The following is a 25,422-nucleotide window of genomic DNA, read 5'->3' on the forward strand; positions in this document are numbered from 1 at the left end:
AAGTGAGAGAGAGAGAGAGAGAGAGAGAGAGAGAGAGAGAGAGAAACAAACAACAACAAACCGGAAATAATTGTTTGTTTTCCTCGTTTGTTTTTAATTTTTTTTTTTCGGTCACAAATTCAATAATACATTTAGAAAGAGATAAAAACATAAACATAAACATGAATGTTTTGTGATTGTCATTATTATTCAAATTTAATTTTAATTGCAGGTCGTAAATAAAAGAAAAACAAGCTATTATTATTATTATTATTATTATTATTATTATTATTATTATTACTACTACTATTGGGTAAAAGGAAACATAAAAAATTAATTAATTAATTAGCTTTTCTTTTCTTTTACATTAATTAGTTTTCGAATATAAATTTTTTTTTTTAAATATATATATTTTCGTTACGTCATTTATAATAATAATTTTTAATTTACACGTCGTTAAATTTAAAATTATTATTATTATTATTATTACTAATAACTTTTTATTAATGCATTTTTTTTTTATTTATTACTCGCGATGATTCCTTAAACCTTATCGATAAGTTGTTATTATTATTATCATCGAGGGATTTTTTAAATTGGTTTTTTTTTTTTTTTTTTTTTTTTTTTGTTTATGGTTTTGTTAATAAAAGGTCGTCGCCTTCAATTTTTCGGAGAGGGGGAAAGGGGGTCGTGTTATTTTAAGTTGTCATGTAACGTTATTAAATCGAAAATTTATTTCAGGTATTATTTGTCGTTTTTTTTTCAGGTTTATGCGAAAAGTATTTTGTATCCTTTTGCTTCATCTTTGGCTCAAGAAGTTTTCGAAAGTGGCGTCATTCCAGGCGATACAGATTTCAAAGTTTTTAGAGATTTTGGAAACGTTTCCGGGAAAATTTCAAATTTCTTTGTTTCCTCCCTCCCCCCCCCCCCCCGTTAATATTTAAGGAAAATAATTATTATTATCGTTAATAATCCCTCAGTGGCGATAGGTAAAAAATTTAGTTTAAAGGGATACTTTAACAAGATCGTAGAGGGGTGGAAAGGGGATAGAGAGAAAGGAAAAATAAGGGAGGGGAAAGAGAAGGGAAGGGAAAAATTCAAATAAATAATTCAAGTCAAAGGGGTTTTTTTTGTTTTGTTTTGTTTCGGCGGGGAGGGAAGAGAGAGGGAGGGGAAATGAAAATAAAAAATTGATTTGGTTTTAACACGGTTTTATTAATTTTTAAACAGTTTTATCAATTATTTTTCTTTCACGATTTCGTTGTCGTTATAATAATAATAATAATAATAATAATAATAGTAAACCTTTTTCACAAAATGAAAGAAAACAAGGGAAAAATTTTTTCGAATGACTTTTTTTTTTTTTTTGTTTCGATGCCCGCCCCCCCAATCAATTATTTTCGGCCCTCGACTTTAAAGGAAAAACAAAAGAATTTTTGTTTTGTTAATTAAAAAGTTTTCTTTCTCTCTCTCTCTAATCGATACCTTTAACAATGGCTACCTTTGTTTTGTCATTAGTACCAATTCTTCGAAAACAAGCAGAAAAGAAAAAAAAATAAATAAATAAATAAATAAAAATTTTAATTCACGGAGTTAACATCATTTAACCGCCATTTTGTTTTTTTTTCAAGATATAAATTTCCCCATTCGAACAAAAAACGTTTGATTACGATAACTTCCGGTTGTTTTAAAAAATTTTTTCGTGGGGTTTTAAATCGATAATTAATAACTATGATGATGATGATGATGATGATGATTGTCACATTAAATTATAATTAATTTTTGACAGGTTTGGATTTTGCTTGGTCCACAAACGGTTACGTTTATCATACAAAATTTGATAACGTCGAACAAATACCTTTGGGAGCATTGCAAAGAACGGGTGAAAACATACTAGAATTGATAAAAGGTTTGTCCGAAGCAGAAGAAATGAAAAATGCACATGAAAACAGAGATGGAAACATGATTTATTTCGATGTACTGGGTTTATATTTGGTGAGATGGTCGGAAGATGTCGGAACGATAATTAATATTTGTACAGTTTTCCTATCATTTTTCCTTTTATGCGTAAGCGTTAATGACGTCAGAAAAAGAAAAGGTACCTGTTTTTTTTTTTTTTTTGTTAAAAATATACATTATAAATAAATTATAAATTTAATATCGTCGTCGCGTGTTTTGTTTTCACTTTTTTTCTTTTTCTCTTTTGTTAATATTATTATTATTTTGTTTCTTCGTCGAATTGAAAAGAAGAAAAAAAAATGAAATTGGTTTTCCTTTTTTTTTTTTTTTTCTAATGGTTGCACACGATATCGATTTCACGATAATATTTTTTAAAAAAAAAATTGTTTATTGTTTATTGTTTTTTTGTTTTCAGGCATAAAAATCCAAACGTATTTAAAGTACTTGGGAAAAACATTGGGAATTGTCATGTTGGCAAGTCTGATTAGTTTTCTAACGGCTTTTTTAATTTCATGTTTCGTTTCGTTCGTTGGAAAATCCATGAGTTGGTACAATCGTCCCATTTGGATTTTATTCCTTTACATAATGCCATCTATTTCCGCTTTCACTGCCGTTCAATATTATTTATCGAAAAATTTTACTCGCGTGAGTTGTGAGAATTTTCCTTTTCCACTTCCCCCCCCCCCGCTTTGTCGTCCGTACGACAAAGGACGAATTTATTATTATTATTATAACTGTATACTTTCAGGTGATAAAATCCAAAATGGTTATTTTTCAAATGTATTTTGATGTTTATCAATTTTTATGGACAATGGTTTTATCAATTACAATTATATTACGTGTGAGATCCGGTTACATCGCTTGGATGTGGGTAATCGGTCCTTGTTTGGGTATTTTAATCCACAGATTAATTGCGTCCCCTCTGGAAAGAGGTTCGTAATTTCCCCCCCCTTCCCCCCAGCCCCGAAAAATGGAAACGACGGTCATTTTTTTATTTTGTCGCAGGACCTGATTGGAAATGGATTTCGTACTTACTCCTAAGCGTGTCGTTACCCGTCATTCAACATTCAAGCATGCAAATCGGGTGTTTATCACTTTTTATACCCATCATGGGCCGGTCAGGTACCAGCCTTAATTCCGAAATAGTCATCGCTTTGTTTTCTAATATTACGTTTGGAATGCTTGTGGCTTACATTGTAAGAACCTTTTTTCCTTTCGTTTTTCTTGCCGACCGGACGCGATGGCTTACGACGAGAAAAATCAAAATTTTTTTTTTATTTTTGTTTTTCAGTCCGCCATTGTTGTGGTCGTAGATAATCCTAAAAAGACTTTTACGTACGTTTTCGTCGTTTTTACAAGTTCTTTAGTTTTACTTTTGTTCACTCCTCTCGGATTTCCATATTCTGGAAATCCGGAAACTCCGAGACCTCAAAGGTTTATGGTGGTGGTAAGAAATCATCATTATTATTATCTTTTTAAATAATGTAATTTATTGTGGAAATTATTTTATGATTTTTTGTTTATTTAGTTCACCGAGAGGAGTTTTTACGATGCAAAAGGTGAACAAATCGATTTACAATACGGGTATTGGATCGTGGATCACGATTACAACAGTCCGTATTCTGTGTCGCCTTACGTACCTGAAGTGTCTCGGGGAATTTCCCTCGATAAGGATTGTGATAAATACCTTTATTGCGGTTTGCCTTATTTGATGCCCGTTCTTAGTTTTATTAGGTGAGGGAATTTGTATAAAAAATGATTTTCACTCGTCGGATGATTTTTATTTTTAATACAAAAATTTTGACGGCAGGAAAACTCATTGGATTCCGAGTCATCCGCATAAAATAGTCAAATCAACGAATTTGAAAGTTTTATCCAGGGCCGTGATAAGGGAAAACGTCGAAAGGATAACGTTGGAAATAACAGGACCGGATCACATGGGACTCGTTATATCTCCTAAGAAAAATGTCAAATTTTTAAAATGGTCCCTTAATGACGTGGAACCCGTCAAAGGACCCACGTGGAACGATCGGGAAACTTATTTTGTTTATTATGCGAGTTCGGAAAATGCCGAGCCGTGGATAGTTTCGTTAGATTTTAAGGTTTTTCTTTTTTATTTTCGAAAAGAAAAATTGTCAAGTTTATTAAGGAAAATTAATTTTAATTTTTTTTTTATATTTCTCAGGTTTCTTCGTACAATAAAACACTAATGGACGTTGCTTTAAATGGACACATATTACACGGTCCGGGTAAAACTCATTCGTCATTTTCAAAAATGTTAGCTCAATTTCCATCATGGTCCACCGTCACATCATGGACAGCCACGTATAAATCATTCGTGTTATGATCATTAAAAATTTTTTTTTTTTTATATATATATTTAGGTGAATTCAGGAAAAGCGCAAAAAAAATTTTTCTTATACTTTATAATTTTTTTGTGAAACCATTTATTTATATTTTTTCTTTTTCTTACACTTTAAAATGTTATCATTCCATTGCAAAACAAATAAATTAAATAAATAAATAAAAGGTCCGAAAAAAAAAGACATAAAAAATTACATAAACAGTTAAATTAAATAACAAATTAATAAAAAAAAAAAAGTCGTTAGCTTTATTATTATTATTATCATTATTATTTATATGAAAAATCCTTTTTAAAAAATTTTAGTACATAAAATATAAGTAGGAAAATTTAAAAAGTTACCCGTTGGAAAATAATTAAAAGAATATTTCATGACAATTATTATATTAACCGAGTATAAAAATTTTTTGTATATAATATACATTATACATATTTTTTTTTTGTTAAGTTTTATTATTATTATTATTATTATTATTATTAATATTATTATATGAGAAAGCTTTATTTTTCAATAGCGTGTAGTACAAGTAATTTTTAAAAAAAATTAATAAATATTTCAAATTATTAGTATTATTATGTGATTTTTCATTTATATTATTTATAATAAATCGTGATAATTATAATATTAATAATAATAATAATAATAATAAATTGTTTTTTTTTAAATTTATCATCTTAGGTTTTTTTTATTGTTTAAACCTTCGTAAGAGGTTTTCATTATTGATTAATAAAAAGGATTTATTTATTAATATGATAATAAAATAAATAAGACATAAATTAAATAAAAATAAGTTATAATGTATATATTTATGTATATATATAATATTAGTACAACAAAATTATTTATCGGCATTTAAAATAAACAACAATAATACGTTTTTTTTAATGATTAAATACGATTAGACCAGCTATTCGCACTATTTATTATTATTATTATTATTCAAATTGTAAAATGGCGTATAAAATCAACATTAATAACTTTCATTTTTTTAATAATCGCATTCACGCGAAATACATTTAATTAATTATAAATAAATAAATATATATATAAATTTTGTACACGATGATTTTTTTAAATTGAATTTATTTTGGCGCCAAAATTTAAAAATGAAAAGAAAAGAAAAAATTTTATTTCTCTTATTAAAAAAAAAAAAATTCAATTATTCATTATTATTATTATTACTTTCAAATTTAAATTGTTTAATATTTATAATTCGTTACCAAATTTTATTATTATTATTATGTTTTTCATTTGTTTAAAAAAAATCTACGCCATTTTTATTATAAAAACAAATCTTATAATTGAGAATTTTGAAGCAGCAGACTTTATTTATTTATTTATTTTATTTATTAACGGATGGTTTTTTTAATTTTGGCTTTTTATTAATTTATCTTTTTAAAGCTCAATTTTTTAATTATTATTATTATTATTAAATTATTTCGTATCACAATAATAATCGCCTATAACGGTTAATTTTTTTTTTAATATCAAAATCTATTGTTTATTTACTCTATGTTATTTATATATTATTTACGTGGGTACATACATATAAATCGTGTGTGCACTGCACTTTTCCATTTTTTTTTTTTAATTTACAAATTTTTTTTACAAATTATTATTATTATTATGGATGACAAAGCACGTCAGGTATTATTATAAAAAAAAAAAAAGAAAAAAAAACTTTAAAATTCTGACCAGTCTTAAAAGTCATCCAATCATCTCTTCTTCCATCTTACCGATTGATTGATTATTTATTTAAATTAATGCTGTCGTGGCTACAGCACCCTGCACTGCACCTTTTGACCTGATTCCTTACCATCTTCATCGTTACCCGCTTCCCCTTCTTCTTCTCCGCCATCTTTCTTTTCCCTTTTCGTTTGTTCTTGAAACGTTCTATTTGAAAAAGTCACGGCTTTGCAAAAAGCTTCGTAATCGGGTCTTGACACTTCGCACACGTCCGATTCGAACGATGCAACAATGTTTTCCAATTGTGAAAAATCGTAGGCATCCCCCATCGACGACTCCCCAAATGAACATGACTGCAATTTCGATAGCGTGACTTTTTTGCAACCCTCCGAAAGTGGTGGTAAAGGGTCATCGGGTTCATCATCCAAACAAACGGTGACTCTTTTACTCCTTCTAAATCTATCTCTTTTCCTTATTCCTGAGTTTATTCTTATCGTGTGATTGTCTAAATATCGACCGGGAGAACATTTTGGTGAATTTTCAACTGTGTCGGGTACGACGTCGGAAAGGAATAATTTTTTCGATTCGTTCATGAAAGGAGAAGATGTCGACGACATGAATTCGGACATTTCAATTATCGAAGAATCATCATCATCATCGTCTCTTTCGAATTTAACTGACCAAACGCTGTTCCTGCTTTCTCCCCACGATTCTCTTTCTTCTTCGAAATAATTTTTTTTTCCGGGTTCCTCCCTTTTCCTGTTGGGTACATCCATACGATTGAGAACGGCCCCGTAAATTTTTTCATGACTTTCATCCGAATAATTACGACACAATCGACTCCCACCTTCGACCGTTCGTCTATCGTCGAACGTTCTCGAACCACCCTCGACGTCTTTCAACGAATGTTCGGATTCGGAAAAATCCGCTGCACTAAATTCGTGCACTTGAAATTTTTTCTCGAAACAATTACAGTTGGCTTGCCTGGTAAAATCGGTTAATGCGACAAAATTTTGGTCCACGGATTTAGGCAAGTAAAGTGATGACCTTGAAAGGAATTTCTTTTGGTAAAGTGATCTTCTCATTTCGCTCTTATGCGAATACGATCCCGGATGATTGGATATTTCCTTTATGTGATTTTGTATTCCTTCCGTTCCCGTTTGTTCGTGTTCGTCGGGTGATAATTGAACTTTGGTACCTCTACCAGCTTCGACGTACCAAATGTTCTCCGTTAGCTCGCTTTCTCACTTTTTTTCCTTCATGTCTTTGTCTAAATAATGTAAGACATAATGCAAAACCACGTCGTAACAGTATTTGTATTCTGTCTGTAAACAAAAATAATAATAATATACTCTGATCCATTCGTACCTAAAAATCATTTGTTTGCCCATCGTTTCATCACCATATTTTCAATTAGTTGAGGCCTGTGCCTCCGGACGGTTTTAACAGCCTGAAAAACATCAACTTCACCATGTTGGATAACCTGTTCGATGCATGCGTTGGCTGCACAATAAACTCCGCACCTACTCCTTCCGTCGCTACGGGAAAAAAAAAAAAAAAAAAAAATTTTCTTTTTAAAATGTAAAATTTTTTTCATTACAGAAAAATCAGATTCGTATGTACGTCGTTTGCTTACGGAGATACGACTGCCACAGGACCGTAATCAGTTCTTTGCCGCCATCTTTCCACCATGTTCATTAATTCTACCAATGAATTTGTCGATGTCGGAACTTTATGTCCCATCGGCCAACACATGAGTTGAAATAATTGAACGGTTTTAGCCGGAGCTTTAACTCCCGCCATGAGTTCCGTTAACGAAACAATCTGAAAACATTTCACGATAATAATAATATTTACCGTTGCGAAAAAAACCAAATGAAATGAAATCAAATTTAATAATTATGCAATGTGCAATCACAACGATAAATGCAGCATGGGTTAATATGCTAAAAACACAAATTGCTTTTTCCTTTAACTCACCTGCCTGTGTTCCTCCCCGCAAGGTACAATAGTGCCCCTGTGAAGCTGATTACTGTGCTGTTATTGTCAAAAAACAATCCATGCAAAATGACAAGCTAAATATTAGTTTGATATTAAAAGCAAAGCAAAAACATTTAAAAGCGATTTTTGCAAAGTGATTCAGACACAACAAACAACAAATTTTCTCATAATTTTCCATTTTAAATAAAATCATTTTGAAAATTATATAGAAAAAGAGAGACAGAGAGAGAGACAGAGAGAGTCATAGAGGATTTAAAATATCACATTTTTTTTTTAATAAATCACTTTTTTTATTTTACGGACAAGCACATATTTGCGCAAAACAATTTTGTTAAACATGCTCATCCGAGCTGTGCAATTTAATAAATAAATAAATAAATAAAAATTTGTTTCGTTCACATTTTTACCTTTTTATTTATTCTAAATATCCAAGTTTTTATATTCGTGTAATGATTGTGTGAAATGTGATCTATTGTGAAAACGGGTCCATATTTTTTAGAATGTCTACCTTCCGGCCAAAACGAAGGGTATGTTTGCTGTAAGTGAAAAATTATAAATATAAATCAATCAATCAATCAATCGATCGATCGATCGATTGAAAATTATTTGGACGATTTAAATAAAAAAAAAACTCACTGAATTTTTCGGGGGGACGCATAAAACGACAACCGCTGAACATTCGTAATCGTAAACCAAAGACCAAAATTCACCGCACGTGTGTTTCAATGGCCATTCCGTGACTATGTACTCTCTCGGCTTCGTGTAACCCTTAATTTAAAAACCAAAAAAAAATGAAGACTTACTAATTTATTAAAAATTAAACAAATTTTAACATGGAATGAGAGGACTCACATCGACAAAAACGGCATTGATGTAATCCGTGTAACTATTGCCCTGAAAGGAAGTAAGGTACGGTCGAAAATTATCGGCTGAAAATTAAAAAATCATAAATTTGAGTAGCGTGAATACATTTCAAAAAAAAAAAAAAAAGGAAATGGAAAACTCACGAGGAACCATTAAAACATCACGATTTTTTTCATGATTGTCTCCTCTGTGTCCCCCCGCACAATCACCGATTGTAAATCTTGGAGTTTGTTTACAAATTTGCTGAATAAAAACAAATTTTATTAAATCTGATGGACAAAAAAAAAACGACGGGGTGGGGGGAGGAAGGGGGGGAATTTTCACGATGGGTTTAAGGTTCAATACCTGGAATTCTCTTTGATATTCGTTAAATTTAGTCGTGGGATTTTTCATTGATTTTTGTTTTAATCTATTTGACAAATCTTTTACCGGAAACCAGGACACTCCACAAACTACAAATTCTTCTAAAGTATCGTAAACAAATTTATATTGGTCCTGAGAAAAAAAACCGGAAACCAAATTAAAATTAAGCAAAGACTTTTCCCAATAATAATAATAATAATAATAATAAATGTTTGAGTTTTTTTTTTTTTTACCACATTTTCGATAAGGCCTTTTCTTGACTGTCTAAGTTTTTTCAAATAACCGAATACGTTGAAGCAGTCTTCTTCATCAGCAAGTTCGAGATTGGCATCTATTGACAGGTACACACCCGATCTTCCTCCTCCATCGCTAGGATAAACAAACGGAAAAAGTTGAAGATTTGACAATCGTGATTCCGTTAAAATTAAAAAGAGAGAACTTACTTGCAATGTACTATTACAGGTCCTCCCGTGGGATTTGCTCTTGAACCAATCACAGCACGTATACGTCTACGGAATTCTAATAATGCATTTGAAAAAGGACAAGTGTGACTGTGCCATTCGGTATAGTGAAATTGTAAGAGTGTACGCTCTTCCACGACAGCCTTTAATTATATAAAATTTATTAATTACGAAACCTTTTCGACCTTTTTGTAACAAATTAATGTAAAAAAAAAATTAATAATTACCGAATCGGCATATTTTGATAATTTGATTGTTCTTATGTGAAAATTTGCCAATTCTTCTTCGTGTACGATTTTAACTTCAATATCTCCATACAATTCGCTTTTGTCCTTTGCTGCCGGCCAATATTGTACGCACATGACCTTGTAGGGAGGAAAGAAAGAAAGGAAAAAACAATTTTGACAACGTTGGATTTCATTTTAAAAATTTAATAATAATAATGATCACCTTAATAAAATCAAAAGTTTTTGTTAACATGACAATGCAAGATGCTTTTTCTTGCCACACCATTTTCCAAAATTGTTGTACTGTATTTTCCGTTGGCCCTTGAGTTACAATGTAGGCATTCGGTTTGAGTAAACTCTGAAAAAAAAAAATCGTTTAATTTTTAATTTTTATCAGAGTTTTCCAAAAATTTGAATCATCTTTTCGCGTGATTTATTACAAATTTATTCAATTAAATCAAAAATTTATTTAGTGAAAAAAAAAAAAATTAATGCAATTTCGTGACATTTTTTTTTTATTGGTTACGATCGTAAATTTCTGACGGTCACGAAAACGTGTAAAATATTAAAATTATCATCATTATCATTAGAATTTCCTTTCCGCAAAATTACAATTAATGAGTGAAAATTTAATTTTATATCGTCACGACATGTTTAACTTTTCAACAACGTAAAAGTTTATTTAAATTTTTTCAATCCGGCGACAAACGATTAATTTCTCTTCTTTTTTTCTCTCTCTCCGAAATATTCTACATTATTATTATTATTATTATTATTATTAATTGTTTAAACGTTAGAAATAATATTACGTAATTCGATGTCTTTCTTGCAAACAAAAAAAAAAAAAAATTGTCGCAAATAAAAATATACGATTGTCGCAAATAAAAAAAATATACGTTTGTCGCCAATTTGAAAATAAAATAATAATGACGTCACTTAGTTTTCCTTTTTAAATTATTTATTCGTTGGAAAATGAAAACGTGTGTGTGTGTGTGTGTTTATATTGTTCAAATGCGCATAAAGTAAAAAAAAAAAAAAGGACAAAATAAATAGTAAATATTTCACTTTTAACGTTTACACAAAAGTTTAAACACAAACCTTGAAATTAATAATAATAATAATGATAATAATAATAAATAAAACAAATTTGTTTTTACATTTAAAAACGCGACGCTATATATATATTAAACTACATCACCGTAAAATTAAATTTATTTAATTTATTTATTTTATTTTATTTTTTTTTAAATAAAACGTTTCTAACGTCACCCACCATGACGTCACACGTCACGTCGTTTCCGTCGTCGTCATTTTAAGTCAGATCATAGAGTAATTAAACCTTTTTTTTTTCATTTAATCAACTTGTTGAAGAAGAAATTATTAATTCGTTCGCGATTAATCTAAATTTATCTTTCGAAGGGGGAGAAAAAAAAAAAATGGAGGAAGGTAGGAAGAAAAGAAAGAAAGAAGAAAAAGAAATTAAAAAAAAAAAAAATGAAAAAAAAGGTTGTAAATTTTAAAAACGAAATTAATAATATAGAAAAAAAAAGAAAAAACCTTACACGTTACACAACATTCCTACGCCTGCCCACTTGTTGATTGTAAAAGTGTCGGAAAATTGAATATCTGTGGTTTTTCCCCCCCCCAATCTATGATCGTTTTTTCTTCCCTCCCCTCTCCTCCCGCCCCCCAATTCTTCGTCAGTCACTCGATAAATATATTTTATAATTGAAATATTAAATTAATTTTTTTTTTCTCACGCTCGCGTATAATAAATATATTATTTTTTTTTAAAATCTCCTTCTATCGATTTTTTAATCGGTTTTTATTAAAAAAAATTATTATTATTATTATTATCATTATCGGTGGATAATTTATACGACGGAAAAAATCCGATAATTGTTTTTTTTATTTTAAAAATGATGCGAAAATTTTTCCAGGCACTCACTCACACACACACACACACTCACATTTCATGCTACATAAGTAAATTCAATACGAGAGAGAGAGAGAGAGAGAGAGAGAGAGAGTGGGGAGCCACGGTTTTAAATCACTCTTATTCTTTTTTTTTTCGAACGGATTATATTTAAATCTCACTAACGATCTCATCAAATTTATATTATTATTTAATATCGTGACGTTTACGAAGCAAATCAAAATGGGAGGAATCGAATCGAATTTTCTAGAATTTCATATTGTTTATACCTTGTAGTGCATACGTCACGAGTGTGACGTTTACTACACACTTTTAAAATGAAGCTCAAGGATGAATTTGACTCTTAATAACAGAAAAAAAAAATTTTCTACAACGAGTTGTTGTTTCTACAACGCATGTACGAAATAAAATCAAATCGATATTCAATCCCGCCGACAAAGTCGACGACTTCTCCCCTCTCTCTCTCTCTCTCTTTTTTTTTTCCTCTACGATTTTTTGTATCCGAATATATATAAACATTTTTATATCGTGGCAATAATAATAATAATTTATATAACCGCTGATAATAATAAAAAAAAATCTCGTTTGTTTTACATATTATTATCTCGTTTGAAAAAGAGACTTTATGAGGGCGGTTTTCTCTCTCTCTCTCTATCTCTCCTCTCTATCTCTCTTTCTCTCTATCTCTCTTTCTCTCTATCTCTCTTTCTCTCTATCTCTCTCTCCATAGAGAAATATATAATTCGAATACTTACATCTACATAGGAAGCATTTATATAATCTGAATCTGGTATATCTCCATCGGTAGCGAGAACTACTCTGTTGTAATCATCTGTCAAAAAAAATTTTTAACGACCAATCAATAATTGTAATCGATAATCAATTATTTATTAGAAATCGATACGAAAAAATAAAATAAAATAGAGATACATAAATAAATAAATAAATAAATAGAAAAACTTACAAGGAATGCACTTTGGATTTTGATTTTTTTCTTTATTGGCTGGCTTTGTGGCATGCCTGCAAGAATGAGTTTCGACCTTAACCGCCGTCTAAAAAACACAATAATAATAATAATAATAATAATAATAATAATAATAATAATAATAATAATAATAATAATAATAATAAAAATAAAAACAAAAGTTTTCGGGGCCTAATTAAATTCTGTCTCGATCGTTTATTTATAACCCCAGCAGTCAACCTCTTTGAAGGCGTTTTTTTTTTTACTTTGTCCCCCGTTTTAAAAAAAAATTAATTTTCCTTTTTAAATAACAAAAAAAGAAAAGAAAGAGAAAAAAATCGGGGGGGGAGGGGGAATAAAAATAAAATAAAAAAAAGGAAAAATTCTTAAAGGATTTTTTTTTTCATTCTCGCAAATGGCGAATTTTCACGCGCGACTCCATTATATGTTTTCACGACACGTAGTTTTCCTCATTTTTTCTTTTTATTCTTTCGTACCTCCTCCCCCCTTTCTTTAAATTTACCTTTTTTCAACCCTTCCCCTTCCGTACCATTTTTTTGTGAGCTTTTCATTTTACAAAAAATAAAAAATAAAAAAATAAACAATATAAATAAAAATGAAGCATCTCTCTTTTCTCACCTGGAATTCCACTTTATATAAAACTGAAAACTTTCGTCTTTGCTCGCAAAGCTTTGGAAAATTTTTTAACGGTGTTGGTGTTATGGGTATAGTAGATATGACGCCATTTCTGCTAGCTGAAAAACAAAAACAAAAAAATTTGTTAATAATAATAATAATAAACCGCATTTGTTTGAATGGGTTTTCGCTAAATTAAAAAACAAAAAAAAAAAATTTTTTTTTTTTTTAATTGCCTGGATAATTATAATGTTTGTTTGTTTGTTTGTTTGTCGTATAAATTAATGTCTTTTTTTTCTACTTTTGTTTTAATTCTACAAAACGTTGTTTTTCGTTTCCCTAAAAAAAAAAAAACTTTCAAAATTTTCCTATAAGATTTATCCCATTTAATCAAAGGATACCGAAAACCGTTTTTCAATTTTACACTCTCCAAATTTTCTTCTCTCTCTTTTTTTTCAAAAACTTCATTCTTTTGTTTATTTTAATTCGTTTTACAATAAGAGAGAGAAAGAGAAAGAGAAAGAGAGAGAGAGAGATAGAAATAAATAAAAAAGGATTTTAAATGTTTTTGTCACTTACAAGTGAGAAAAAAAGGACAGATTATCGATTGACTAAAAAATAAAAGAAAATTTTTTATTTGTTTTAAATAAATAAAAAAATATCGTCATCTTTTTTGTTTTTCATTTTTTGTTTAAAAAACGAAAGACAGACAAACAAACAAACAAACAAAAAATTCAGTTGAAATTTTAATGAAAACTCTGATTTTTGAGTTATGTACATAATTCTCGAAACTTTCACCTAAAAAAAAAAAAAAGTTTATTTTACAACGGCAACAACGACAACAAAAACCTCAAAAAAAAAAAAAATAATAATAATAATAATAATAAAAAGTTTGTTTTAGGTTCCCCTCTCCTCCCCTTACCTCCCCCCCCCCCGGTATAAAAATAAAAATAAAAAGAAAATAAAATAAAATAAGAGCACAAAAAAAAAAAAACTTTGTTGGAAGAAGACAAAAAAATATAAAATTTTTTTTTTTTTTGCGATTCCCTTTTTTTTTTATGATAACCAATGAACGACTCCATCGTTATCACAATTGGTGATAACATTGATAAGAAAAAAACTTTTTCAGTTAAAACCTTTCTTATCACTTTCGAAAAGGGAAAAATTCAAAATTAACAAAAAGGATTAATTGAAAAATCATATCCAGGTTTTCATCAAATGACGTTTAATGTATTTTTTTTTTTTAAATCAGAGCTACCAAATTTATAATTTAAAATTTTCAGGTTTGCAATTGTAAATCCAATTCGAAAAATAATTTTTTTTTAAAAAGAAAATTTGTTGACACGCCAACGAGGGTCAATTTTTTTTTTTTTTTTTTTTCACTTTTCCTTCTTGAATAAAATAACTTTTTTCTTTTTTTTTTAAATAAATCAAGCAGACGAAAATAATTAACTGCGATATGTTCGATTTCAAAAAAAAAAAAAAATTTTTAATTTAAAAAAAAATAAATCGTAATTTCCCCCTACCCCCTCCCTCCCTCCCCGTTGTATTATATTTTGAAACTGACGATACGCCACCATTTGCAAAAGAAAAAAGAAAATGTTTGCCAATTTTCTTTTTAATTTAGCTACGGGTGAATAAATGTAATTCAGTTAATAGAATCTATCTTTAAGCTTTGCTCTCGTCTATCGTCTAATTTTTTTTTTTTTTGTCTTTTTCATTTCTCCCTTTTCTCCCTTTTCTCTCTCTCTTTCTCTTTCTCTCCCTTTTTTATCTCTCTCACGTACGTTGTTGGTTTCGTCGGCGGTTGTGTACTTGGATATAATTCAAAAAATTAAATCTTGTTTTTAAAAAAATTCTTTTTTTATTTCTCTCTCTCTCTTTCTCTCTCTCTCTCTTTCTCTTTCTCTTTCTCTCTCTCTCTCTCTTTCTCTCTCTCTTTCTCTTTCTCTTTCTCTTTCTCTCTTTCTCTCTCTCTTCCTCTTTCTCTCTCTCCCTCTCTCTTTCTTTCTCTTTCTCTCTCTCTTTCTCTTTTTATCTCTCTCTCTTTTTGTTTTTTCCCTTATACCAAAAACTCTTCGTTTTTTCGCTGCGTAATTTCTCACCGAACAACAAACCGAAAACATTTGTAATCGACAATATTTACAAAAGGGGGGGAGGAAAGGGAGAAACGAAAAAAAAAAAATTTCCCCTTCGACCGAACGATTTCAAATGAATTCAAATTGAAAAACCGTTAAATAATAATAATAATAATAATAATAAAAACGACCGTCGAAAAGTCAAAAAAAAAAAAATTAATAATAATAATAATACTAAGAACAGCAATAACAACATTTTTTCTCTCATTATTATTATTATTATTATTACTGCTACTGCAGGCAAAACAAAACAAAACGAGAAAAAATAAAATGAAACGAAACGAAAAAATTTAATTAATGTTTAACGGATGAAAACTTTTAGAAAAAAAAAGTAATAAAAACAAATAAATAAATAAATAAATAAAATAAATAATAATAATAATAATAATAATTTTCCAATTATTCGAATCATATCGTAAAAAAATTTTTTTTTGTTATGATTGAGGCAATTTTCGGAGTTTGTAACGGAAAATTGTGACGTCATAAAATCGTACGCGAATTTGCGATCGTGATCGTCAATTTCAAAAGAAAATTTTTTAATGAATGAAATTTTATTTTTTTAACGAAAAAAAAAAAAATTCATTTCCCGTTTCTAAAAATTTTCTTCTGCCACTTTTTTTTTTTTTTAAGAAAAAAAACTCCCCCATTATTTCGGTACTGACTTTTTAAAAAAAAATATATATATATATAATTTATTTTTTCCAGGGTAGTGAAAAAAGTTTGCCAAAAACTTTTCATTATTATTATTATCATTATTTCGCATCGCGAAAATTTTTTCTTTTCTTTTCCCCCTCCCCTTCTTTTTTTTTTATTTTTTTTTTAAATCAATTCTTTTCTGCTGGAGAAAATGAGAAAGAGAAAGAGAGAGAAAAGGAGTAAAAAAATAATAGGAAGGTAAAATAAAGTGAGGGGGATGAAGGTGAGTGGGTGGAAGAGTGGGAGAGAGGGAGGGAGGGAGGGATGGAGGGGGTAAAAGGAAATCCAATTTTTATCTGGGTTTAACTTATTCACTCTCCTCTCGACTCTCCCGCCCTTTTTATAACTTCCTCTTATACAACCTCGTGATCTTTTTTTTTTTTTTCTTTTTTTCTTTTTAGTTTTTTTTTCTTTATTTCATTTTTCTTTTCGAAAACAAAAAAAACTTTTTTTTTTTTTTTTTTTTTTTTGCAGCCTGGAGCCAGACGAACTGGATTGGATTTTGGCCAAGAATATCAAAGTTTTACAACTAAATTATCTACAGGGTGACTCATATTGAAAAAAAAAAAAAAAAACAGTCAATGAATGAATTCAGTAAATTTTTTTATTTTTTCTTACGTCTCTTATTCTCGAAAATTCTAATTACGTAATCTCTATGAAATTTTGCTATCGTTCATCGAGCCCATCAATAAATTTTTAAAAAATAATTAACCCCATAAGCTAATAATTGAACCTTTTAAATTTAAAATGTTTTAATAAATTCTTCATTTTAATAGAATTATTAACGTCTTTCATGTTGTAAAAAAAAAATTAATCATAACGGAAACGGAAATAATTAAAATAAATTTTCGCCTTTACTCGCGATTCCAAAACGAACCGGAAACGGATCGGGAAAAAAAATTTTTTTTTTTTTTTAGTAAATAAAAAATTTACTTAATTTTTATAATTCTATCGATTCTGCAGCAATGACGTCATCAAATTTAAAAATAAAAAAAATGAGGAAAAATAAAAAATTTTCCAACGACTTTTTCCAACTCTCTCTCTCTCTCTCTCTCTCTCTCTCTCTCTCTCTCTTTCTCTCCCCAGCAATCGATTCAATAAATTTTCTAACGATCAAAACAATTTAAAAAAAAAAAAAAAAAAAAAAAAAACTTTTTACTTCCGTAAAAAATTTATTATTTAAAAAAAAAAAACAAAAAAAACAAATTACAAAAATTAAATTTAAAAATTTTCCTTTTCCTTTTTTTTTTTTATTGCTCCTGGATAATTCCAGAATTTTTTTTTTTTTTAAATTATCGAACAAAAAACTCCAGAGAGGGAGAAGAGAGAGAGTGAGAGAGGGGGAGGGAGGAACAAAAAAAACACGGTCCATTAGAAATTTTAACCCCCTTAGATTTTCCCATCGATGTAAAATCGATCGAGTTCGATTTCACATAATCGAAATTTACTTAAAAAAAAGGTTCGTATTCAAATATAATAATAATGATGATGATGATAATAATAATAATAATAATAATAATAATAATAATAATAAAACCGGAGTCGATTTCGTGAGTTTTCACGAGAATAAAAATTTTTTAAAATTTGCAAACGAACGAACGAACGAACGAACGCTTCGTGCTCACACATTTTTTATTTTTTTAACAAAATTCAGAAAAGTTTCAAAACCTGAAAACAAACCTTCGTAGAGCAAATCAACAACCAGAACAACAACAACCAAAACAAAAAAATTTAACATTTTTTATTTTTTTTTTCATTGGTGAGGCGCCAAAATTCTACAATTGAATAAATTTCTTCAAAAAAAAAAGTTTATATTTACGCCAGCCTTTTAATTATATATACAATTTTTGAAACAATAAAAAAACAAAAAAAAAATTCACTTACCCCCCCTTTCTCCTCATCCCCCCTCCCAGCTTCCCCTCTCTCTCCTCCCTCCCTCCCTACCGACTCCTCTTTCGATCGAACTCCAAAAAAAAAAAAAAAAAAAAAATTTACAGAATCGCGACGGATTCGTCATCGCTCGCCATTTTTTTTTTTTCTCCTCATTATTATTATTATTATTATCATTTTATTTATTTTTATCAATATTATTATTATTATTATTATTATCGTTTTTTTAACCTTTATAAAAAATTTTTTTTTCTATCGGGATAAAGAATCTTTCTCTCCGGATTCGAATCGAATAGAATTTTCGATACATTTATTTTGTGGTCCATTACTTTCATTCTAACAGCATCCTTTCATCTTAATCTTTGTTTTCCCATACCTTGATTTCAACAACAACAAACAAGAGAGTGGTAGTAGTGGTACCATTTTGTAATTTTCCGAGTATTTTTCCACACACCAGACTTATTTTTGTAAACAAAATTCACGTGGAAAAAAATTTTTGACTGAACATTTTTATCATCATCATCATCATCATCATTATTATTAGAATATTCCAGTTCGTTTTAAATTTTCTTTTTTTATCACATCATTTTCCTCTCATCCCCCCCACCCCTCATTCATTTTCCATTCATTGAACATTTTCACATTTGAACTCTCTTCTTTGTCTTTATTTAAAAACTCACCATCAAAAAAAAAAAATCGTTTGCCTTTTTTTTTGCTCCTTTTTGTCCCCTCCTTTGTCCGCTCAATTTCGTAAATGCATTATTATGTTTTATGATTCTTTGATGTGTATTTACTCAATAATTACAGCGTTGCAAAAACTATTTTACAACGTTGTCAAATTTCCAAAAAAAATTAAAATCATCGGAATAAGTTTTAATTTGCCGATCTTTGATGATGATTTATTTTGAAAATTTTTTTTTTTTTGTTTTTTGGGAGGAGGAAGGGGGAATTCTGTTTATTGCCCCCTCCCCATTTTTCACACTTCAACGCTCCCCGTTATATTTTACTTTCTTAATTTTTTTTTTTTTTTTTATTGATGATTTAGCGTATTAAAATAAAAAACGATTCGATGAAATAGAAAAAAAATAAAATAAAATTTTCTTTTTAATGTGGAGCCATAATTGAAATGAATGACATAACGGGGGGAATTCGAGCCAAAATCCTTCACCTAATTTTCCCTTTTTTTTTTTTTTTATCCTAGACTTTCCTATGAATTTTCTTTTTCTCGAAGGAGAATTTTCTTTTTTTTTTTTTTCTAAACGTTTCGGTATATCAAATTTTTTTTTGAAAATTTATAATTACGAGAAAATCGATCGATTATTGATTGAAAAATTCAAATTATTGAATAAAAAGTATTGTAAACGAGTCCCCCAGGTTTATTTTACGACGAAAAAAATAATAATAATGATAATAATTTGCTTCCCTCATATTTACTCTTTTTTTTATTTTTCGTTTTAAAAAAATTAAAATTTTCTCGTTTAAAGTTGACATAAGAAATTAAAAAAAAAAAAATTAAAAAATTTTAACGAGAAAATTAACGTTACGAACGTCGTCGTTTCCGTTCGCCGTTTGTCGTCACAGTAAATTTTTTAAAAAAAAAAAAAAAAAAAAGAAAAATTGAATCGTTTAAAAGGAAATAAAATTAAAATTAAACGAAACTAAAGAGTATCTCCCTCTCTCTCTCTCTCTCTCTCTCTTTGTTTCTCTCTCTTTGTCTCCTTCCACACCAATTTTAAAATGAATCTTTGCCACCGTTCATTTTAATAATAAAAAAAAAAATTTTCTTTTCAAGTATTTTCTTCTATTTCCTTTTATTCAATTTTTTTTTTTTTCACGACAAAAACCAAAGGAAAAAGAAAAATATTTACTTTAAAAGGAAAATTTTTTAAGTGACGTAATTTAAACGAATGCGTTTAAAACCAATTTAAATTGAAAATAATAATAATGAGCAAAAATAATAATAATAATAATAATAATAATAATTAAAGAAATTTAAAAGTTAATATTTACAAAAAGTAAAGAATAAGTAGTTTTCACGAGTGAAAGACGAAAAAAATAAAATTTCTTTTTATTCATATTCAAGTAAAAAAATTTTTCCCGCCAAAATTTGAATCTTTTCAAAACAATAAAATGAATTAAAAAAAAAAAAAATGGAGGGAAAACCTTTTAAATTATTTCCCATTTCAAATCTCGAACCACGTTCGAGAGTTTTTTTTCTCATTTATTTTCCGACTTTATTTTTTCCATTTTCTTTCATTAAATTTCATCCTCGATAATTATCATCATCATCATCATCATCATTTTCGACTACTTTATTTGCTCATTCCGATAGAATGAAAACAATAAATTTCATTTATTTAAAAAAAAAAAAAAAAAATTATGTACACGTTCGAACAACATTGTTTTGCGCTCGTTTAAGACGCAAACCTTCATTTCTTTTGTCCAATCCCACGTTCAAAATCGAACTTTTACAAAATTTTAATTTTCTCATAAAAGGGAAAGTCACTCTGTATAAATTTAATTTTTCCATTTCCTCTCTCTCTCTCTCTTTCTCTCATTCATTCATCTTTTACTCATCTTTGAATTTTCTTTCTTGACGTCATCGATCATTCGATTTGAAATCACAAAACCGAAAAAATCAAATGATTAAAAAAAAAAAAAAAAAAATTCTTTACAACTAGCAGAAGACTTTCTAAACAAAGACTAAATTTTTTCATAAAAACGGAAGAAAATTCGTAAAAATTAAGTAAGAAAAGTCAAATCAGAAACCAAACAAACGTCGTTTCACAAAATTAATAATAAAAAATTTTCCAAATTTTTTTCTTTTTTTTCATCGACATCAATTGAAACAAAACAGATTTATTTACTTACGCGCACGCTTCGTGAACACGCACCCACCCACGCATCCCCCCACCCCACCCCACCCCCATACTTCCCAGCGGTTCCTCCGGTTTTCCTCATAAAAATTATTTTTAATTAAATACCGGAAATCGAAGTTTCAAAACAAACGGAAATTACTAAATATTTACCCGTGTTTTGTGGAAAAATCATTTGAATTTTCCTTTATTGTTTTGTTTTACGAATAATTTGCCGTGAAACAAATAATAATAATAATGATAAAACAAACAAACAAAACAATTTGTTTTCGTAACTAATTGTTGTTGTTTAATCGATTACATCTTACTTACGTACCAATTAGAGAAAAATTATATTTTTAAAAAAAAATATATGAAAATGTTTAAAAATTTTTAAACAAACGAATTCTTTCAAAAAGTGTTTGTTTGTTCGTTTGTTTCTTTGTTTGTTTTTTATTCACGTTACGACAGCAGAAAAAAAAAGGAAAAAAAAATCAAAATGGTTACGACGCTTTGAATTGCATTTCACGCGAAAAAGAAAGAAAAATAAATAAAAAAATTCGGTTTGTCGCCGAATTCGCATTTTTTTTTCTATCGCTTCGTTATTTGAAACCGAAAAACAGAGAAAAGTAAAAAAAAAAAAAGAAAAGAAACGTGGAACTAGAAAGATTTATGTTTCGCAAAACAAAAATAAATAAAAAGGTTTGTAACGGCCTTAATTATGTAAAGAAAATAAAAATAAAAATAAAATAATCGTATAACCGCTAATTCCACGATTAAATACTTTTCCACGTTTTTTTTTTTTTTTTTTTTGAAATTCGAAATTTATTATTATTATTATTATTATTATTATTATTATTATTATTATTATTATTATTTTTTCTTCACATCTTTATGCACTTTAAAATGGCGGATTATAATTTAAAAAAAAAAAAAAAATTGATAAAAATATATAAAAGTTCGAAATATAATGGGGGTTTGCATTTAAGAAAGACCTTGTTCCATTGACCTGGTCCCAGGGTTATTCAAAATTAACGGATAATCGGAATTTTAAAAAAAAAAAAAAAAAACAGTGAATTTCGTTTTACTGGCATTTTACCAGAAACCATTTAAAATAAAAAAAAATTTTTTTTTTTTTAAATGCTTTCATTGCCAAAAAAAAAATTCAAGTCACAACTTATTATTAGTCAAGCATTATTTTTTTCTTTTTTTTTTTTTTACTACCGAAATTCAAATAATAATTTTCTTTTTCCCTCCTTTTTTCCCTTTCCTCCTGCCCCCCTCCCCCCAATTAAAAATAATTTTCTTTTTTTTTTTAAAAAAAAAAAAAATTCAATGTCTGACGTACTACTTGAAATAATGGAGGAAAAAAAAATTTTACTTGAAAAATTTAAAGAGAAAAATTCTTTTCGCGAGGGAAAATGTCCGTTAATTATTATTATTATTATTAATATGTTTTTTTCACATAAAAAAATTTTTCATTTCGGTAAGTCAAATTCGAATAAACGTCCTTGCAAAAAAGAAAACTTTATCGATAACATAAAATATTGAGTTTAAAAAAAAAAAAAATGGCGGCATTTTAATTTTTTTTTTAAATTTAAATTTAAAAACAACGTTCGCGAATGATTTTCGTTCTTTTTTTTTTTTTTTTGATTAACCGATTTGAGTATGATTGGTAACGGTTTCTTTTGTTTTTTAAATTTTTATAACCGTCATTCACGATTTGATAAGTTTAAAAAACCAACGTCAATGCGAAACCGCCATTTTTTATTTTTTTGTTAAAAATATTTTCCAACGAAATTCTTCATCGAATTAAAAAAAAAAAAAAATCAACACGTTTACCAACAAACGTAGTTTGTTTTATTAACAAGGGTTGCCAACCTTTTGACAAAATAACGAATGAAAATATTTAAATAGATTTAATACCTATTTCACACTCTTTCGATATTATCATCATTTCCCTCGCGGAATTTAAAACGGAAACGATAATCGCGGTAAAACTGTTTAACTTAATTTCGCTTCCTGTGCGTGCATGCGTGCGTGTGCGTGCGTATAAATGACAAAACAAGGCAAATAATATAAACTCACCGAACGAAATCAATCCCGTGTTTAACATGGAAAGCTTTATAGCGTTTGGAATAGATACTAAGGAAGTGCTTCCGCTTCCCATGTGATGTTTTTTCTTTCTCGGTTTATCTTCGCATCTTGTCGTGGATCTAGACCTATGTTTCCTGTGCCTACCGGAAGTGTGACTTGCAACGCTCGTATCCGTTTTATTTGACATACCCGAAATTGTTGTCGGTGCCCGATTTATATCGCTATGAGTACTTCCACCGACCGACAAAGCGTTTTCGTTACTATCACTCGAACTTAACTGATTTAAAAATTTCATTTTTATATTTCCGCTCATTTTCTAAAATTTTCTTCTGCTATACGACAAAAAAAAAAAATTTCTTTTCAACTCGATAAATCCCGTAGTAGTAGTAGTATTAGTAGTAAATCATTAAAATTTTCTTTTACTGTCCGTGTCATTTTACGATTTCTTTTCGATTAAAAAAAAAAAAAAAAAAGATTTTTAATGGTTTCTTTCATTTCATTTTCGAATCCATTTTTCTCCCTTTTTTTTTATACGTGTACCTGAAAAAAAAAACAGGTTGAAATTATTTTTCGTAAAAAAAAAAAAAAAAGCTTTTGTATATAAAATAAAGAAAGATTTTTGCCAAAGATTTTTTTTTATTTTTTGAACAAACGCAAAAAAAAACAATAATTATTCGCTTTGAAAAAACAAAAACAAATAAAAAAAAAATTTATTTTATTTTACAAAAACTTTTAATTGAATTTAAAGAGCTAATTTTAAATAGAAATTTTGGAAAGACTTCATAAATTTTATTGAAAATCCTCCCGACCTCCCTGACCCCCCCAAACCGACCCCTTCACGCATTCGCTTGCTCGTATATACGATTCTTTTGCGTAACACGCAAATATTATATAAATTCCTTTTTTTTCCCGTTATTTTTAACTACAAAAAATCCGAATAGAAAAACGTGAGATTTCATTTTTTATTTATCAAGAAAAAAAAAAAAAAGAAAAATACAAGAAATCATTCGAAGCAACACATTTCCACGCATCAAATGTTAACGATAAGTAATTTTATCGTGTGTGTATATATAGAGAAAAAAAAAAAATATATCGAACGATAAAATTGTTTTTTTTTTTTCGAAAAAAATTTCAAATACGAAAAAACAGAGAGAGAGAGGATGAATGAGGAAAAACGTTAAATTTGATTTTAAAACTTGTTAACTGACGGGTAATAAATAAAAAGCGTGGGGAGAGGGGCGGGGGGGGAAAAAGAAAATTTTGTCAATTTTTTTTTTTTCTATACAAAATTTAAACCATAATTTATAAATTATTTATTTCTACATAGTCGAAATTATTAAACCTTTTGTATTTTTCCACATAGAAAAAAAAATTCCTTTACCGTATACAATATCACGTTAAAACAAAACAAAAAAAAATTTTTTTCTAATATATATTATCATCTCTTTTTTTTTTATTATCATTATCTTTCTTTTTTTCATGATAACAACAAAAAATATCGAAAGGAAAAAAGGTTACTCCGATTACCTTTCGGGTTTTAATTTCACCTAATGCAATCTTTTTTTTTTTAGAAAAAAACGATTTTGACACCATAGTATTGATTTTTATTTTTTTTCTTGAACTTTAACGACCTCACATTAAACATTTATTCCCCTCTCCTCTCCCCTCCCTCCTCCATTCCCTTCTCTCTTCTCCTCCTCCTCCTCCACTTCCACCCATCACTTTTTAAAAAATAAAATAATAATTTTGTCGTTTCGAAATAAATAAATAAATTTGTACACCCTTTTAATAATAATTAGTTGTTTATATTAATAAATTCGCGATTAATTAATCGATTAATCGAATTAATCGATAATCGTTCGATTAAAAATAATTTTTCGATACAAATAAATCCGTTGTTGTTCCATACCACGCGACATCATCATCGTATATGATAATTAAAATTTTTTTTTTTTTTTGCGGATTGAATTTTGTCGAGTACGTTTAAAAATAATAATAATAATAATAATAATAATAATAATAATAATAATAATAATAATAATAATAATAATAATAATATTAATATTAATAATAATGTCGTCGTGTAAACGACAGATTAATCAAAAAAATTTTTTTTTAATTTTCAAAACGTTAATTATACAAATTAAAAAATCGTGCGAAACGAAATCCTTTTTTGTGAGAGAGAGAGAGAGAGAGAGAGAGAGAGAGAGAATTTTATGAGTAATAATAATTTTCATTCTTTCGTGTAAAAACTTTAGAAAAAAAATTTCGTTTTCAATTTCAAATTTCAAAGATTTTTGTCCTCGT

The 25,422-nt window shown here is 28.2% G+C and overlaps 2 protein-coding genes across 2 annotated transcripts in view; one reads left to right on the plus strand and one right to left on the minus strand.

The window, feature by feature from the left end:
• Phum_PHUM370290 (uncharacterized protein) overlaps nt 1-4,285 on the plus strand; it is a gene marked incomplete at both ends in the record, with an annotated part of 7,509 nt that extends 3,224 nt beyond the window's left edge. Inside the window, 9 exons of the mRNA XM_002428166.1 lie at nt 746-911; nt 1,769-2,077; nt 2,354-2,583; nt 2,687-2,870; nt 2,944-3,134; nt 3,230-3,385; nt 3,476-3,672; nt 3,749-4,022; nt 4,124-4,285. Of these exons, the coding sequence (XP_002428211.1) occupies nt 746-911; nt 1,769-2,077; nt 2,354-2,583; nt 2,687-2,870; nt 2,944-3,134; nt 3,230-3,385; nt 3,476-3,672; nt 3,749-4,022; nt 4,124-4,285 (1,869 nt within the window). The remainder of the gene's footprint in view (nt 1-745; nt 912-1,768; nt 2,078-2,353; nt 2,584-2,686; nt 2,871-2,943; nt 3,135-3,229; nt 3,386-3,475; nt 3,673-3,748; nt 4,023-4,123) is intronic.
• A 1,791-nt stretch (nt 4,286-6,076) lies between these two features.
• Phum_PHUM370500 (receptor protein tyrosine phosphatase, putative) lies at nt 6,077-23,428 on the minus strand (the record flags this gene model as incomplete). The annotated part of the gene is made up of 17 exons (XM_002428167.1): nt 6,077-7,187; nt 7,236-7,312; nt 7,390-7,525; nt 7,624-7,811; nt 8,396-8,524; nt 8,625-8,756; nt 8,841-8,917; nt 8,996-9,095; nt 9,198-9,347; nt 9,449-9,584; nt 9,659-9,819; nt 9,904-10,041; nt 10,127-10,261; nt 12,595-12,671; nt 12,804-12,891; nt 13,443-13,558; nt 23,107-23,428. The coding sequence occupies 17 exons, from the start codon at nt 23,426-23,428 to the stop codon at nt 6,077-6,079; spliced, it is 3,273 nt and encodes a 1,090-aa protein (XP_002428212.1).
• Between the last annotated feature and the right edge of the window lie 1,994 nt (nt 23,429-25,422).

Source organism: Pediculus humanus, genomic scaffold (genome assembly GCF_000006295.1).
Source record: "Pediculus humanus corporis 1103172107803 genomic scaffold, whole genome shotgun sequence".
NCBI lineage: Eukaryota > Metazoa > Arthropoda > Insecta > Psocodea > Pediculidae > Pediculus > Pediculus humanus.